The 15,499-nt window shown below is 41.2% G+C and overlaps 1 protein-coding gene across 4 annotated transcripts in view; it reads right to left on the bottom strand.

Annotated features, from left to right (window-relative positions):
* The window catches only part of bcas3 (BCAS3, microtubule associated cell migration factor), a 342,270-nt gene that overhangs the window by 250,901 nt on the left and 75,870 nt on the right, over window positions 1-15,499 (bottom strand). For 3 of the 4 annotated variants that reach the window (XM_023351529.1, XM_023351531.1, XM_023351533.1), the window contains exons 16-17: window positions 8,542-8,692; window positions 554-598 (exon numbers count right to left, since the gene is read on the bottom strand). In XM_023351529.1, the coding sequence (XP_023207297.1) occupies window positions 554-598; window positions 8,542-8,692 (196 nt within the window). The remainder of the gene's footprint in view (window positions 1-553; window positions 599-8,541; window positions 8,693-15,499) is intronic. The other variant, XM_023351532.1, reaches the window with a different exon arrangement.

The following is a 15,499-nucleotide window of genomic DNA, read 5'->3' as shown; positions in this document are numbered from 1 at the left end:
CATCCAATGGAAAAAAATGAAACCAAACAAAATCTGAACAACATGTGTTTTACACAAAAGCGTCATTCTTGGAAAAACACTGTGGAGGGTCTACACAAAGGCAACACACAGAGGAGAAGCTAGCAATGCCATTTTCTATGGGGTGGCACGAAGGGGCCACACAGCAGCCAGCCCAGAGGGCCCTAAGGCCTGAAAATGTCCCCTTAAATTACTGTCAATGAAACATTTACCATCTCCTTTAAGAAAGATTAGACATTAAACAAAAATGAATACACTTATCAGGCAGTATAACTCCATCTAGTGCCACTATTTGTCATACAGTACAAAAGGTGTGCAAGCAACCACCAAAAATGCAAAAGAAGAGGGGGAAAAAATATGCCTCTTTGGGATTTTTCCCCTTTGAGCAATGAAAATAAAAATGGCAGGATGAGTTTCAAAAATCCACAAGGCACGTAAAACAAACAAGAAAAAAAACAAACAAAGGAGGCGGGTTTGGTAGAGAGTATCGCTGCATGCTGCTGATGGAGTCAACAAGGGGAAAAGCAAAACTCACCATGGAGTTTTAATGGCAAAACATCCCGCCCCAAAGAGGTAAGGTCTTCATGAGAGAGAGGGACAGAGGCGTGGTGGGAGGGTGAAGGGTGTGGGGACACAGAGATAGACGGAAAACCCATTATTAAACTAGCACACCTGACCAAACACACTTTTCACATTACACACTTTTTGACATGTCTGTTTAAGTGCAAATGAGGCAGGAAACAGAATGTCTGAGCACCAAGATGGATCTAAAAACCTGCAGGACGGTTGGAGGATTCATCTGCTCAATCTACTCTGTAAACGCTGAGAAGATTTACTTTGCAGACAGAGCATGTCCACAGTTAGAGGGGTGGAGGTGGAGCGGCACCCTTTTCTTGACATCTGTCACTTTATTTCTTTTCCTTTCATTTGTCTCACTTCGTTTTCATTTTTATGAATTTTTATGAATTCCATTCATTCTCCTGTCGGATCGCATCATGTAAGTACAGTACATGAATGCCAGTACAGTAAGCAAAGATGGGAAAAATTTGGACTGCAGATAAAGAACAAGTCTGAAGAGTTTACTCAATTTGTATAACAACTGGAGACACCAGTAAAACTAACAGGACTCAGGCATTGTTGAAACAAGGAGCTGTGTGTTTGCATGCAGCATCTTTTTTTAGAGCAACTGTATATTTATGGCAGAGCATGGCCTTTTGGAAGATAGGGTGTGGGCAAATGTGTATCCACTGTGAATATGTTAACAAGTATGCAACGTGTGTGTGCATGTGTGTGTGTCCGCGTGTCCAGGAGTCATCCAGAGTTGAGTGTGTCTTTTTCAGGGTACATTGCTGTCCGTCAGTCTGTGAGTGTGTTTCTGGTGTTTACAAGACATCAGGAGTGGGAGTGTGTTCCTGTGTTTATTCTGCACAGCCAGAGATAGTGACAGAGCTCCGTAAACAGTTTACAGTAAATAAGTCTCTTTCCCTACAGCAATAAAGATCCAATGAGACTGAACTCTGTCCCTGTGAGCCACCCTCCACAGTCCTGAAAAAAAAAGGATCCCCCAGCCAACCAAAGCACTCTGCAGCCCTTCTTTATTTTATCGCTCTCATCGCATCCGCCTGGGCCCTCCCAGTGATAGCACACAGTATCCAATTAGTCCTGGTGCATGAATATGGAGGGAGATGTTCCTCTGGGAGATGCGGAGCAACTTTTGGCCCTGGAACGTTTTACTCCTGGAGCGCAAGTTGACAAATGAACACAGTGGTTGGTTTAACAGAGACCCCTGGTTTATCTACCCTACTGCTGAGACTACTGACCCCACCGGGCCCCCATTTGGGTCTCCAACAGTGAAAATGGAGAGACACCAATGGAAGACATCTATGTGGAAATGGGTCAAATAGGCTTTAGATTGACCCCACATGAACCAGAAAGTCTGAGAAATACATATAATAATACATGCACTGGAAAGTAAATATATGGCAACTGATGGAACAAAGTCATGAAGTGTAAAGTCAAACTTCCTATGTTTGCCTTTGAGCATAACTTTCTTCCAGGCACTCTTCAGTTAAATCCAAATTAAATGGGAGTTGATAGTTGCCATGTCAACTGATTCTCAGACCTGAGGGGTGAATCTTTGCAACTCCCCCCGAGCTGCCATGGACCTCTCAGCTGCTTCTCTGATTAATTCTCCTGTAATCTGAAATTTGAAGCCATCACTATGTTCTACTAATGGCTTGAAAAAGGTACGTTTATCAATCTAGCACCGTTTATACACAGGTCTGTCTAAAATGCTCCACATGAAATCAAATAAAAGACCTGAGATGTAAATCTGTGCTCTGCGAGATGCGGAAAGCTTGCGGTACCATTTTAAATGGCTCAACAACTTTGTCATTTTCCTGTTTGCTGTGTTCTGTTTAAAAAAAAAAGTCTTCATTGTGAACGACTTTACCGTTGTTGCCATTTTAGCAGGGAAACAGAGGCATTACTGCTTCTGTTTTCTCTGCTATTAACAAATGAGTATTCGTCCCTCAGAGGAAGCACAAACCTGTAAGAAGTTTATAGAAAAAAAGACTTTACCATGGTCACCCGCCGATGACTAAATGCGGGTAAAAGTATGAAGTGGCATGTAAATTTGAGCACTCGCCTCTGTGGTGGGTTGGCAATTTGAACAGTAAAAAAAAAAAAACTGCATTCATTTTGAACTCCTGTTCAGGGAAGGAGTCGCTGTCTGGCGTATAGACTGATGCACATCTATGGGGCAAAAAAAGTATATAATTAGAAATATTTTTTTATTGACCACGAGAGAGATATGACCAGGGACAGATTGAGGAAGAGGTTTGATGGAGTAAAGAAGATTTTGTCTAATTCAGAAAATAAAAATACCTTTGTTCAATAAGATGGAGGATTTCACTGCACTTGTATTTTATTGCTCATAATTTTTAAAAATAAATTAGAATCAATTCAAAATCAGCATGAGCAGGTCATAAAATACCAAAATCTAACTTTTACTTTACAAAAGTACAAAACACATTCCATTTCTTAAGCACACAATTTTTGTTGGCTTAAAATCCTAAACCAACTGCAAATTCTTTCAAATCAAAAAAGCTAATTTTCTCAGAACTTTGAATCTTAAATGTAGTCATTCTGGGAAACGTGTCCATCATTTTGACTGATTGATGATGAGTGATGATGCTCAACACTTCAATGTTGCTAAAGAAGGCCCAGTGATGCCATGGTACATCCCTGATGGAGCAGGTTTGTGGAAAAAGACTCCAACTGGTCACCATTTGGTAACGGGTGTTAAGACAGCGATTTACTGACCACAGGCAGAAGGAGGACAGAAAAGAGAGTGTGTTTCTGACCTCTGAGGGCAATGACCCCACTCTCAGAGAATAATCATTCACACATTCAGCTCCTAACCCAATGGCCCTAAGAGCAGCGCCTGAGCCATTAAAACATTGAGGGAAGTGAGGTGATTTGTGAAAATGTTTTTCTGCCATGTGGACATTGTCTTCTTAAAGCCGCTTTTTAGTTCTGGCCTCAGCCAGGCTGTGGAAGACAATGGCTCAGCACAGTGCTGGCTCTTAAACACGTATTATTGTAAGCTGAGGGCACATCTGTGACAGGTCACAGGGTCTCATTTGTTCTTTTGCTGCCGTGTTTCTCGTCACCCCGCCTGCACTTGATATGCATTTGCCTGAAAATGTTATCGCAGGGATTTGCTCGATGGTGCTGCTCTGCTTTGCGTGTGACAATCTCTCCATTTAGATTTTCATTTGTCTGTGTTAAATTCAGACAGTGTGTAGATGGGATAAGTGTGCTGTACTGTGTGTGCAAATCCCACATGTGACTCTGACTGGCATTTTGACAAGTTAAATCTTTCATTATTGGACTGTGTTGTCTGTCAAGAGTCCTGTCGATATTACTCCCCAGGAGAGACTCCTGCTCATTATTCTGAGACTGAACTAACCGCGATTCAAGCATTAGGAAAAACTAACAGAAAACACAAGGCCGGGTTGCAGCTAGACACCTCTCATACTTTGGAACTTCAAGCGAACTGTGAGGACTAGCAGATGCTTGGCTGCGTTCCTCTGCTGCCTGACACGGCCTCGTCTGCAGCAGGGTTATCAGGCGGATGCTGAGCCACATCCGACTCTGCCTCCCTGCTCTGACACGGGGTGAGCACAAAAACTACATCAAAAGACGAGCGCGCTCTGTGTGAACTTGTGGAGGGTTTCTTTCATGTCAGAAACCGAGGACAAACAGCAGCATCTCCGGTACATTGGTGGTCTCTGGGACCGCCAATGTCTATTAAGACTTCCCTGCAGCCTGCCTGGTCACACAAAAAAGAGGGCAAAGGTTTCCACAGATTGTGTGTTGGTGTTTGTGTCATGGCACAGTGAAGTGCACACATGGCCGACGTCGAAGAGAATTTAGGTTAAGCAGCTGGTGTGTTCCTCTGCTCCCCTGCCAACAGGGATCTGCTCATACAGGTGTAAATACAGCTGCTGGACGCTACTTTCCTTGCCTCACTGTGTCCCATACAAATACACACACACACACACACACACACACGCCCACACGCACACAGGAAAAAGAAACAGAGCTTGGCTGCACAGACAGACAGATGGTGCTTGGGTACTCCTGTGCAAGTATAGCGTAAAAGCATATGATATCACCCCCCACTCTTGGGGCTGAACCTGCTGCCTCACTCACAGCGAGTGTGTGTCGGTGTGTTGGCCTGGCCATGTGCATACAGGAGCAGGCCACACAGCTGCGTGTCCTGATGCATTAATGCTGACGTCTCCTTCGGACTGAATGAAAGGATCAACGTTTAGGGAGGCAGCCTACCAGGCTTTAATAATGAACCACAGAGCCAACACTGCTGTCTGAGGTGTTTCATGAGCAGGAAGGCCAGGGGAGGTGAAGGATGGGAAATACATGATGGAATAGAACACAAACAAAGAGGAACAACACAACATCATCAACTTGAACATTCTTCAAACAATAAGTAGGGATGTAGATCCGACCCGAACGTATCAGATCGGGTGGTGACCAGTGTCAGACAGCTGTTAGTGTGATGTCTGATTTTATGACAGTCGCAGTCCTAGCAACCAAGTTCTGTTCAGCAAATTTGTAAAGGTTCTGGTGCATTGTCTTGTACAAGGCTTGCAAAACTATACTATAGATAACTTACAGTGATCTAACAATCCTCATTCTGTTAATCTTTCAGCATAGAGATAAAAGGAGACACAAACATGCTACTTTTAGCCATTTAGACTAACACCACAGTATGTTTTCAAATCTGACATGTGGAAAGGAATGAGAAAGCTATCCCTGCTGTAGGTGACGCATTACCACTGATTTATAGCAGATATCTGATTGGTTTTGCTCTTGTGGAATATTGAGGAGATTCCATAGAAACCTAGCAGCATGGTAAATAGGTAAAGTGAGACACAAACAGAATACCAATGTGGACCATGCAATACTGATTGACTGTAGTATAATTTCACTCCCTATGAAAGCTACTGTATATGCTATTGGTCTGGAATTTATTTCTGACAAACGACTAATCCCTAAATATATCAGATCTTTATCAGGGGCAAAACAAGTCTTGGCTGACACACTCCTGTCTGTGTGAGTGGATCTAAAACTTACACAAACCTACACAATATTTATGTGAAAATGAGTTAACTAGCGGTGTGCCAATCGATCAGCCAGCCACCAATCATAATCCGCTGATTTCCATGAAAGAGTGTATGACCGGTGATCGCCAATCACTGTTTCTTGTTGCCGATCACCAAAACTGATCACCTGTATCTCACTTCACAGCCTGCCTGTACAACTATCTCTACTTTGACGATCAGAGTGAATGGGAAGTTTGTGTGATGCACCAGAGAAATAATTTGGGGGTGAAGCACATCAAAATGCATCAACACAACAAATATAATATGACATTTAAAAAACAAGCACTTGATGGAGTTTGGCTAAATCGAGGCTCACTGCAAGAAAAAAAAGACATCCAGAGCGGCCGTACAGCAGTTAAAGCACCGCACAACTACCAAAACTCACCCGTATTAGCATGACGGTCAGAAAGCTAAGCAAATAAACCGAAAAATAATTTAAGTCTAAGGGCCAGAGGTGGGAATGATGCTGGTTTTGCTCTCGCTGTTGGACCACCGCGCTACTGGCTGTAACATTTCACAGACTCAATGAACTCTCACACCAAACGTCTGCTTAAAGCTGCAACATGTAACTTTAAAAAAAAAAGATTTTTCATATGTAGTCAAACTTTTGCTGCCCTCCTGACATAAGACTGGTAATGTCTGAAAAATAATCGATCTCCTCTGCCTCCTCCCTGTGTTCTGCAGAATTTCTCCGCTCGGTGTAAAACAACCAATCAGAGCCAGCATTAATCAGTTAGCCATGCTATCGGGAAGTTTGATTTACCTTGCTTGTTTTACTTACATTCGTTGCAAATTCAAATGAAGCGAAGAGACAACAGGTACTAAACAACAACAACAAACCAAACCAATCAGTGAAAAAAAGATCTAAACTATTTTCCCTGGCAGTCAACCCCAGTTTAATAAGAAAAAAAATTGTACTTAATTGATCAGATTTTAGGAAGTTGCTGAAACTGAAACTAATTTGAAGTATGTCTTGCTTTTTATTTAAATTTTTATCATATTATTATCAAATGCAATTTTATTTCCTATTTTATCTTATATATACTTAGTGACACTGTAAATATTGTGAAGGACTTTGGTCAGCTGAGATTGCTGTAATGGTGCAATATGAATACACTTTGATTTGACTTTAAAAAAATAAATAAAAATCCAGTAAGTTTACAACCAAGTCTGCAGTCTTAGCTATGTAAAACAGCATGATATGGACTTTAAAATATTTTAAAATTAGCAATATCGGAAAGATACATAAATAAATCTGTAAAACGTTGGGTTTAAATCTAGGTGAAAATTTGTTTCTTTTTTTCAACATCCTAAATGAAACCCACCCACTTTGTATGGCGTTAAAACAACTCGGGAAACCAAATACAAACCACGGCTATCAGGATCCCATAAACATACAAAGCAGACACCACAGCACCTCAAACACAATAATTACTTTTACATAGCAAATAAATTTACAGGCTGGCCTAATGATTTAGAAAAAGCCCTAATGCTGTTTATGGTGACCGCAGGATCAGGATTCTATTTTCATCCTCAAAGCTTACTTATCAAATATCACAGGAAAATAAATCCTCCACCATCTGCTGGGATCATTATAGCATTTCCCATTCAAACAGGGCATGAAAATGACATTTAAATGAAAAATATTAAAATCTGTCTATATTTGTAGAGCCACCTGTACTGTATGTAAATGTACTTAGCAAAGGCCTATACTTGCAGAAGGTCTTAAAGCTACATCATTTCAATGTATGGCAAAGATCCAGGAATGAACAAACGGCAGAGGAAGAGAAAGCCATCCAAACCAGTTTCAGTCAGAACATACAGACAACATTTGTTATCCAAGTCAAATTTTACTCAGAATGATCTCAAGGACAGGGTAATTTTCTTACAGTCTGCGTCTTGTTTTGTCTGTCTTCTAAATAGCCCAGAATGAGTTTCACATGTATGCTGTGCTTCATTAACCTATGCAAAAAAAAAAAAAAAAGGTAGCCAGAGACGAAACAAATCAATGATCATGAGCTGATTGTGCAGGAGAAGCTCTGGAGACCAGGGCAACTGTGGACAAAGCAGTCTGTTTTTACTGGGAGGGAAGCATCACCTGCAGGCCGGTGCTGGGATGGAAGTTCTGCTTTAGCATAGCCAGCCTGTGCATCAAGAGGAGGCTGTTACTTAGCCATTAAACGCTTTAAAATCAAGCCCTGGAGAATATAATTTTTAAGGTATCAGTGTTTTATTACCCAGTAATGCATTAGGGCTGGTTAGTTGTATGCATCAATCGATGAATACATATCTTTTTCAATATTCACATAGAGTAAAAGCAGTGAAAAGTGAAAGATGTTTACTCTGAGGAATCTTGAAGTGCAATGCAGACTTTCACTGATGCTGCTGGTCGAACACTTTGTTGACTGGGTTGTTTTGGGTTGTGATCATTCAGAATAAGATGAGAGAATTTGGTGAAAGCTCTACACACACTCAGTGTGTTTCACTTTTGATAGATAGGACAGGTTTGAGCAAATTATTCAAAGTAATATTTTCAACAACAAGCAACACTTTCCCATCATTAGGGGCACAGTAAAAGCTGGAGAATAACCTAACAAAAATGTTTTGATTTTAATTTCATAACATAGGCGTGTCCAAAATGAAGGCCCATGATCAGTAAAATAATACAAGACATGAACAAAAACTGAACACCTAAGTAACCATAACAACGTCAAACTAATTTACTTAAGTGTGGCAACAGTGTATGCTGGACCTGCTTCCTGTGGGGTATGCCGAGGTGTGTGTGTGTGCGGGGGGGTGCATTGGTGTGTGTATGTGTGTGTGCGGTGCCTACCCTGTGCGCTTGGTGATGGTGCCCAGAGTCATGGGCTGTTTGATCTGAGCCAGAGGCAGCACCACGGTGAGGCTGGGCAGTGGCGTGAGCCGAGGATTCCCCATGTTGTTGTTGGTGAAGTTGTTGTATGAATCCTGGTTGCTCAGCTTGGCTGCAAGACACACATGCAGAAAATTAGCCAAAACGATTCCAACTGGACGGTTGCTGAACAAAGAATGCAGAAACAAAGATCTCAGAGAAATGTTTTGATTCGTTTTAGAGGAGAAGGGAACAAATAAACAGAGTCAAATGAATGCTGGAAACTTTAATCCATTATTCATCCTGCAGTATGTTTTCAGTTCAGCTGCCTTTTCAGATGCTAATATTCAAATCTGATCATTTAGACTCAAATTTAAAACGTCATCTGACATCACTTCTAACCACACCACCTCACCACCAGAAAACCTTCTTTGAAATCAGCCCACCTTCCTCTGCCTCGCCTGAATCCTGGGATATTTGTTTTCCCCACTTGCTCCCTCACAAACACACAACCCCAGGTTCAAGGCCTCCCGTGGAATGACTGGAAATAACCAGCTCAAGATGCTATATTACAAAGACTCTGCTTGTAAGCCCGGCAGTCTCTTAATCAAGGCCAATCAACAGGCTCTCTGCACACTGGTGCAACCCACATGCATGCACATATGGGAAAACACATCACAAAGACAGATGATCCAGAGAATCACATCTCAACTCCCATATGCCGAAGAGCTGGAGTCAAACCTAATCAGGCCATGTCAAAGGCCTAATGATCCTAACCAGCTCCATCACTGCAGCAGAGTGAGGCTGCTAGTCCACTTACTGTTTATTTCACTCTTTTACTATCTGACTGCAGACATTCAGCAAGCCTTCACTTTACTGGGCAGAAGGAAACATGGAACACTTGATATCTGGCATAAAACAGCCAGTGATCACACAGAGACAAAATCACTTTTAATTTAACACCAACTACATACTTTAATTTAAAGATTACTGTATCTTGGAGAGTCAAAAAAATGCATCATTTGTATGCATTTTAAGGCTAGCCAGCCTCATATGAAAATGCATCATTAAAAGAAGAGTCGTACTACAGCATAGGTTCATTTATTTGGAAATTGTCTAACATGAGGGTGGCCTGGTCCATGTTAATGTGATCTGGTTTGGAACCAGATCGTCCTGGTGATATTCAGTTGTTTTTCAACAAACTCACAGAAACTGGGTGTTCTGACGTGTTCTAAATCAGAGCGGTCAGAAACGGCTTGTCTCCACCGGCGAAGTGCACAGCTGAGAGGAGACGAATCCAGGGTGGTAGAGGGGCAGTTGAATAGCATGAGGTGGCAACACCAAGAAGGTATGCCTGCAAAGTCAGTTCATTCAACTAGTTAACCACCAGAGTGTGGAGACATAACAGCATCGTTTATAAGCCTCAACAAGTGATGTAGCACTGATAGACAGCTACAGTAGGAAAATCTGATGGTCAGAACGCCAGCAGCACCTGTGGGCCGGTGGATTTGTTCCTCCAGCTAGCATGCTTTTGGTTTTCTCGCGGCTGCAGACGATAATATTTAATCCATGATTTGTGCTTGTCACTATAAATTATTTTATAGCTCATCAATCAAACGGACGTGAAATGTTTCATTCACAATAATAATAATAATAATAAAAAAAACTGCAGCAAAACGAGTTGTTCTAAAACGCTCCTCAGACGGGAGGTAAAGGAAAGGTCTGTGGAGCTACAATAACCAGGAATTCAGACCAAAGCATTGCAGTTCTACTTTATATAGACCACAAGTGAATAATTTACATGTGAAAAGGAAGGATTTACAAGCATGATGCATCCACTTTAAGACACTTTTGATAATTGAGGCATTTTTATAACTGAATGTAACTGTTACTTGACTGCACTATAAAATGACAATATGTACCTACGAAATACTCCTTGTAAATATAAAAAATTTTATTATTTTGCCCTCTCTACAAAAATATTTTGTAGAAAACAATATTTAAAAACAGATCAGTAAGTGCAACAGTGCAGAACCAGAAGGAAGACTTTTTTTTTACCCTGAACCCCCCCTCCCAGAAAAACCCCCAAAGGAAACGAACAGAAGTGGACAACAATGCCTTGTGTCTACTATTTTTGTTGTGGTAAATGTAAGGTTGTACTAAAAAAAAAGACAAAAAAAACAATTACATCTAAACAGACACATTAAACTGCAGCTGTATGGACATGCGGATTATATGACAAATATGTTTGCAATCCTGTGACAATAGTAAGAACAAAAAAAGTGTATACTGCTGGCAGCTCAAGGAAAATTCCAAGTTCAAGTGCTTTCAAAAGAAATAAAGAGCAAACCAGCGGGCGCAGCACAATACGCTCTCTGAATGTTTTCCTTGTTCCATTTGTTGCCTTAATAGATGAGTGACAGCCACGTAACATAAAGCAATGAAAAGCAGGAAGGGGGGACGTGAAGACAAAGAAAACAAGGCCCACATCAAACGCAACAATAAAGGCAAAGCAGCGGAGAGCCTCGTCATTATCTGGAAGGAGCGATCAAGAGGAGGCTGAATGTGAGCGGAAAGGGAGCGCTGAGTGTTTTGGTCCAGTCTTTTAGATCATTAACGTGTAGCTCTGAGTTTCATTAGTCCTGCCAAAGCTCTGCTTTGTGGTCCTCCATTGGCCTGTCTTTTAGACCTCCGGCAGCCAACAATGCTGCATGACCTTCGCAGGGAGAGAGAAGACCATTACACAAACCTGTCCTTCATTCCCCCCAGTCACCCCAACCCTCCAGGCCCCTACCACTCCTCTCCTGGTCGACCAACAGCGGCCTGTACCGGGGCAGCTCCTGAAAGCTCTTCACATTTCAAAAGTGCTACACCCCCAGAGCCTGGGCAGCCACCTTTTGTGTTGAAGGAAGGGGAGCAGATGAGGAAAAAAATCATCTGCACAGGAAGCAGTCTGAAAAGCCATAATGGTGCTTGAGCTGAGAGAGGAGTGGAGCATGAGGATTAAGGGTGGGGGTGTCAATGAATTTCACGTCCAAAACAGACTTTCACTTTTGCCCCGTTGCTGTGTTTGTCGTCAGCCCCCCCGCAGACCGGACCGTGCCCTGGATTGTAGAACAGGTGTGGACAAACTGAGACAGTGTGGCGCTGAGCGCTGCCGGCCAGACAGCCGCAGCCAGCGTCACTGAAGGTCAAGAGGTCACGACCCTCCAGACAGTGACGACGTGTTGCAGATCACGCAGTCAGAAGATGATACATGGACATTTCATGTATCTGTGCCTGTACACAAGAGATAACACATCGACATTCTGCATATAATTTATGAAACTTTAATTTAACATTGAGACAGAATTTAGCATAGATTCTGTTGGTACTAGGTAAATTATGCAGCAAAAAATTATTTATTAAAATGCTTTATACACATTTGAAAAGCATTTTTAAATGTGTAAACATAAATAAAACAACATGAATGACTTTCTGCCATCAGAAAAAACTATAAACGTATCAACAAAATTCTCTGGTGACCAATATAAGCCACTTTTCAGCTTTACTGGCCAGAACACTGACTGAAAATCACTCAAACGGTTTAATTAGAAATTGAACACAATGGAAGTCTTTTCAATAAATTTTAATCCAGTAATAAACTAGGTGCTTCTTGTTACTAGAAAGCAGTGACTGAAAACTAAAATCAAAAAAATTATTTTCTTTTATCTTTGATTAAACAAATTTTCTTTCCAGACTTAATGAGTGGACAAATATGTGGGGAAACCTGTCCAATCAAACTCAATGTTGAAGCTGTTTCCTTAATAAAAATCTGCCTCCTCATCACCTAGCTACCTGAGCGTGACTCAAAGTCTGAAATGAAAGCCACCTGTGTGAGGAGCCGGCCACAGCGAGGCGAGGAAGATCACAGCCACGGCCAAGACAAAGGCAGAGAGTGAGAGGCAGATAGCTGAGAAGCCGCCACACAGCTCCAGACAGAGGCTGGGATTTGATTAATGACCAGGGCGTGATGCGCCCAGGCTCTGATACATGACATCTCCATGGAAAGAAGATCCATCAATGCAAATCCAGCTCCATCAGTCGCACAGAGAAAAACTCTGACCCTGCCAAAAGAAAGTTGCATCAACACCTGACCCTCGCCTTTCTTTCTCAACTAATCCATCCATCCGCCCGGCTCTCCTCCATCCATCCCTCCCTGTTTCAACAGCATTTGCATTCTCTTCTCGCATTAAGCCTCTCTCTCTCTCCTTTGCGCCCTTTCCCTCTCCTCAGCCTCCCCATGTCACGCTATCTCATGTTTCTAGCCCCTCTTTTAATACCCAATTTGCATCCAATACAAGCAGGCTGCTTCCACTGAGGAGCCAATGTGCGAAAGGACAAGCTGTGAAGCCCTCACAAACACTGTGTCTTATTTGAATCGTTCTGCCTGAGAGCAGATTTCAGTTCAAGGAAAAAACAGGGCAGGCTGGAGTGGAGAGGACGGGGGTGTGAGGAGGCAGCAGGTTGGGCAGGTGACATGTTGACTGATGCTCCGCGATTCAGGACATGCAGAGGATCCTGCAGCTGGGAGGTGGAGGTGAAGCGTGGGAAAGGAATCTGAAGTTCAGCATCCAGGCTGGGGAATACTTTTATAGCTCTGTCTTCCTTCTTTGAAGATGACATTTTGAAGTTGTTGTTTTTATCTCTGCCTGTTTTAAGGCCAAAACCATAAAATGTATCGCGTAATGTGAATCCCAGAAAAGCTAACTAAACAAATACTTAAAGAGATGAAACTTTGTGAGTTAAATGATGCAGTGGGTGACATTTGGATCCACAACTAAAACAAGTGATGTAGAAATGATGACTAGTTGAGCAGATTTTCGTCAAGACAAAACTGCTTTTAAATGGAAAGTGAGTTTTCCAATGGAGCAGATTGATTCTAAACAGAAGTTTCATGTGCATCAAACAGACCAATCCTGACAAAGAATAAGGAGACACACGTCCCGCTGATGAAGCAAAGTAAAGTGGTTAGCATGTCCTAACCAAAACACAGGACACAGCAGATTACTGAAAGGCCATGTGTGTCTAACGTATACACTACACTGTACACGAAATCATGTGAAAAGTGTAAAAAATGTCTACCCAGAAATATTTGAGGATCAGTTAGAATGTTGTGCTTGACCTGATAAATCTGAAGGTGAAATGAAAATGTGCAAAAGGCCAAAACCAGCAACTCCAACAGAATAAATACAGCAGTTCTAAACCAAAAGTTCTACATGAACTTTAATTGAAACAACCAAATAAAGAAAGAAATAGAAATATTGTATAAAGCCTACAATTCTTCAGGTGTTAAAATGTGTCAACATGTTTGTGTTGATGCCGGCAGCCTTGCTGTAGCTGTCTGTGTTCCTGCAAGACTTTAAGGTCATTCCTTCATTTAGGCAAATCCATGTGCAGGTGAGCTTTATGGAAATGTTGCTTTTTACATGATTTTTGCATCAGTGTGAGGTACCTTGTAGTGCCAGGTCACTGATTTGACAAATTTGCAAGAAACACACACTTTGATGACTTATTCTAATGTTCCTGAACTTTTTAAGACGTTCATATATTTCTAAGGCCACTGGTTGTTTTTAATTCATGGAGAAAAAAAAATATTGAAGGAGGTTGATAACATTTTGTCTTTATTCATTTTTGAGTAATTTAAAAAATTTTAAACATGTAGATTAACTCCATCTTATATTTTCAGTTGGTTTTCAGTTTCAGATTGTTTGAAACCCAAAATGTCCATTTAAAAACATCACAAAATACAAAAGTTATAATCCAAAAAATATTTTTATTATACATGAATTCTATAGTTTTGGAGAGAACAGATGTATTACTTTCATAGGTGCAGGTGAAGAACAGAAGCTCCATCTGCACATATTCAGAACATTTAACACTTATCTCTTTAAAAGCAGAATGGAATAAAATATTGTTTTTGTTTTTTTGTTGTTTTTTTTTTTTACCAAGAATCCACAAAGATCAGTTACTGTCTTTACTGGTTAGTGTGTGGATTAAAATCTCCTGGATTCATTTAATAACCGTGACAAACCTGTATTTAAAGTTCATCGTTAAATAATTTTGTGTTTCTAATTTTTTTCCCCCAAGAAAGCATTCTAACTTATGCAATATTATATTTTATCAAGTATTTTGTTGTAAGAATTGTAAATAATTATTTTTGCTGTAAAAAATCTTTTAGTAATATCATCACCTTCCTAAAACAATGGCCCAAGTTATTTTGTGCCAAAAGTGATTTTTTTTTTTTTTTGCCTAAAAAACTTTTGGCAAAAAAAAAAAAAGACAGATTATTTTAGGAAGTGTTAAAAAAATTAAGACTTTTTCATATCATATTTTTGTATTAGGCCTCGTTTCTGTTCACAAACGTTATTATTGAATTTCTTTCAAACAGGAGTCATTAGGTCTAACCTTCCAGATTTCAGTCTTCCAACTTTCCCAGACATGTTAAAGGTGGGAGGAAAAGAAAGCAGAGGGTGAGGAAGGAGGAAAGGTGCAGCGGCAGCGGCAGTAGGGGTGAGGGGCGAGGGGTGGGGCTTTCTGAGCAGGAGGAGAAAGCTGTTCTTCCATCCCAATTCCCCAAAGTACTGTTATTAAAACACTCACTTCCACATGAGGGGGAAAACGAGGGAGACAGAAAAACAGAAGAAGGAGAAGAAAGAGAAATGGACGGCAGGGCAGGCTAAAAAGAGCTGAACACAAAGAGTGTGTGGGGTGTGTGTGTGTAAAGGGGGTTATGAGGGGGTAAGTACTGAAGGAGCGGGGATCCCCTACTGGACAAAGTAAAAACAAATTAAAAGCGCCTTTATAAAACACAGATGCTGCTGCTGAAAAAAAAAAAACTTCCCATGATTTAGTCTTTTGTCAGGGAGGAGAAGGGCTGGTGGTAAAGCCATCAAGACGT

Source organism: Xiphophorus maculatus, chromosome 18 (genome assembly GCF_002775205.1).
Source record: "Xiphophorus maculatus strain JP 163 A chromosome 18, X_maculatus-5.0-male, whole genome shotgun sequence".
NCBI lineage: Eukaryota > Metazoa > Chordata > Actinopteri > Cyprinodontiformes > Poeciliidae > Xiphophorus > Xiphophorus maculatus.
This window is presented reverse-complemented; position numbering and strand designations above follow the sequence as displayed.